General features: G+C 42.9%; 1 protein-coding gene across 2 annotated transcripts in view; it reads left to right on the top strand.

Annotated features, from left to right (window-relative positions):
* Positions 1–2466: 2466 nt before the first annotated feature.
* c19h1orf216 (chromosome 19 C1orf216 homolog) overlaps positions 2467–3175 on the top strand; it is a 4642-nt gene continuing 3933 nt past the window's right edge. The window contains exon 1 of one of the 2 annotated variants that reach the window (XM_023429022.2): positions 2467–2603. In XM_023429022.2, the coding sequence (XP_023284790.1) occupies positions 2599–2603 (5 nt within the window). In that variant the 5' untranslated portion in view covers positions 2467–2598. The other variant, XM_023429021.2, reaches the window with a different exon arrangement.

Below are 3175 nucleotides of genomic sequence, written 5' to 3'. Positions count from 1 at the left end.
GGGGGGGGGGGGGGGCATGAGGTTTTCTTGCTGCCGCCAGCGACGACATGTCAGGGGGATGAGAGCAGGGAAGAGAGAGACAGTGAACACTTGTTAAGTCTGTCTGATGTAGCCTCCCTATACCACACACACACACACACACACACACCTCCAGAAAACACATCTTCATGCACACACACACACACACTAACACACGCACTCTCTCACACACACATTCAACTGCCATGCCCGTTGATCTGAAATTGACAATCATGAAAGCAGCCAGTCACCAGTTTGGAGAGATATCACACTGCAACAAATCCTGCAGTCTTTCCTTTGCAGAGGCTGGAAATATGACGTCGCCTGTCATTGTTGCATTGTGGGTAACACTTTGGACGCCTTAAACACACCTGTAACTGTTGACATCTTGTGGTGTTGTGATGAATTTTGAAAAAAAACAAACATCCTCAGACACTGATGCACGATGGTGTGTTCAATGCCTGACTGGAAGTGTTGGAATTTAATCTTCTGCTTCAAATTCAAGTAACGCTTTCCTCCATTTCCCAGCAGGCACGGCCTTGCTTATTGCATCCAATAAGAAGAATGTGAGGAGAGAAAAATGAACTGTAAAAACACATGTAAAAGGAACAGATGATGTTTTTTTTCCCACAGAGTGAATGAGAGTTTTGTCTTTTCATTCAAATCACATCTGTAGGGAAGCTCTGTAGCCTGCTTCTCCTATGATGGAATTTCCCCTTGTACGGTTGTTAAAAAAAAACACTGACTGACTATAAATATTAAGTCTTTCCGAACGTGGGACCAAAATCTTTTTAGTTTTGAAGTTATAGAGAGCAAAGAAAAAACTCCAACATCTTTGCCTTAGCTGGAAACATCTAAATATTATATCACATCATATAAAAGGAAGGATCAAACAACAAAAAGAAGCTGCTATTGCGAACTGCATTGGCTTTGAAGAGAATTTTAGTTTATTTTCAGGCATTTCCATGTGAAACTGCAGCTAGGTCTCAAACTTTAAAGTCCCCCTCCACCCAAAAAATGTGTTTTGCTTGTTGTTATTTTTATGTTTGAGCCCAGCTGTAGTGAATCGTGTATGATCAGTTTGTTTTCACATTCACCTGCTGAGGCGGTGAGGTTTCTCTATCCGCTCCTTTAAATCCCACGGTGAAACATGTATGTACAACATGATCACACCGAACCATGGATTCATGCTGTCGAGGCCAAATTCCAACCCTACCATCTGCTGCCTCAGCAGAAATCCAGATCTCTCAGACAAGGCTACACTTGTTTTTATTATATTATATTATTAACCCTCCAGTCTTAGTGAGTCTGAGTCCACTGCAGCCTCAGATTTCTGGGCTTGACTGACAGGAGGGGAGCCTGACGTGGACTAGTGTTGTTGTAGCCTTTCTCTCAGCTCCAACCAGTCTGACCTCTCATCAATGAGGCTGTCTCTTATACACATCTCACTAAGACTGGAGGGTTAATAATATAATATAATAAAAACAAGTGTAGCCTTGTCTGAGAGATCTGGATTTCTGCTGAGGCAGCAGATGGTAGGGTTGGAATTTGGCCTCGACAGCATGAATCCATGGTTCGGTGTGATCATGTTGTACATACATGTTTCACCGTGGGATTTAAAGGAGCGGATAGAGAAACCTCACCGCCTCAGCAGGTGAATGTCGCTAAACCCACTATACGCAAACTCATCACATAAAATACAGCAAAGCTGGGGTTAAAAACTGGACTCAATTTGGATTAGAATCGGTGGGTTGGTTGATAAACAAACACATGCACATCTTTTTGTCAAGAAACCAAAATAAAAAATAAATAAATAAATAAAAAGATTTCTGCCTCCCAAGGCTTTCCAAATCTGTCAAACTCTCCCCTTGAGCCCAAATGACCTGTCAATTACAGAGGATTCAAACAGGTGTCAGAACTAGTTAATATGTAATAAAAACTTCCTTTTGTGTCTTAAATCATGATTCTAACACAGAAACACTGTAAACTTGAGTGGGGGTATTTTTTGCAGTAGGTCTGAATGAACAGGAACTGTGACCCTGTAATGAGGTGAACACTGTGCATCATGTTGCTGTGCATCATGCTGCATATAGGCTACTTGTTGTATGGCTTGTTGCTGCACATTCAAACCTGCATTAGTAAAAATACAAAGGCATCGCAGTAGCGTGACAGTCATCTATGTCCTCGCATTGTTTCTACTCATTCTCCACGGTTTCCCTCTTCCTCGAGTCCCAGCCCAGTTTAGGAAGTGATATTAGTCAGCCAGTCCTTTCCCAGAACCACAGTGGCAGTGAGCGGACGGGAGGAGGAGGAGGAGGAGGAGGAGAGAGGAAGAGGAAGATAAACATCACATAGGAGGGTCGGAGGAGGGGGGAAAAAATTGGGAGGGCACAGCGTCCAGCTTCTCCAGCGACCAGCAAAGCAGCAATAAAAAGAGGTAAGAACAGACGTTACCTCATGCAAATAGATTCACACGGGTCCGTGTCAGTCATTTGACTTATGCAATCGGCAAATAGGAGATGAAAGGCCGGGTCTGAGGTTGTTTTTACAGAGAAGGGATAGAGAGGAGACAGCACTGATATGGGGTGAGCGTTACATAACGCAGCGGAGATGAAATATTCCTCTTCTTCTCCGTATTTATGTAATTTGATCATGTTTAGAGTAAATATTGAGTTGTTTTTTAACCATAGTCGCCGGCTGTGTGTGAATTAGGATGTGAAACGGTCGTGTTTTGAGTTGTTTTGATTTTTTTTTAACGTATTCATCACTGAGCCGTAAACATGCAGCCACTGAGCGCCATTGGTCGCCCTCTTTATGTTTTCTGCCGTCGTCGGTGCAAAAACAGACATCTTTTGGTGCAGATAAGAAACATCCACCCAGCAGCGGGACTATTTCGGTATTATTTTCTCCTTTTTTCATCGAGTTGATGGCATTGTGTAGTAATTTTTGTTTGGGAAACATACCGATATATCAATAGACATCATAATATATTTTATATTGCATTTAAAATGCAGCTGAGCAGCGAAAACTATGTCGATTTCACATGGATAATCAGTGTTTTTTTCTTCTCCTCGTGACCGTCAAGCATCAGTCTGTGCCTGCTGCATGCGCGCTCCCGATAGGAGCCACAGTCGCTGTCCTTCAGCACCACGTGAAC

Source organism: Seriola lalandi, unplaced genomic scaffold, assembly GCF_002814215.2.
Source record: "Seriola lalandi dorsalis isolate HSWRI2012SDOR001 ecotype SW California unplaced genomic scaffold, Sedor1 jcf7180002054887, whole genome shotgun sequence".
NCBI lineage: Eukaryota > Metazoa > Chordata > Actinopteri > Carangiformes > Carangidae > Seriola > Seriola lalandi.
Note: the sequence above shows the minus strand (reverse complement) of the source record. Positions and strands in the feature narration are given on the sequence as shown.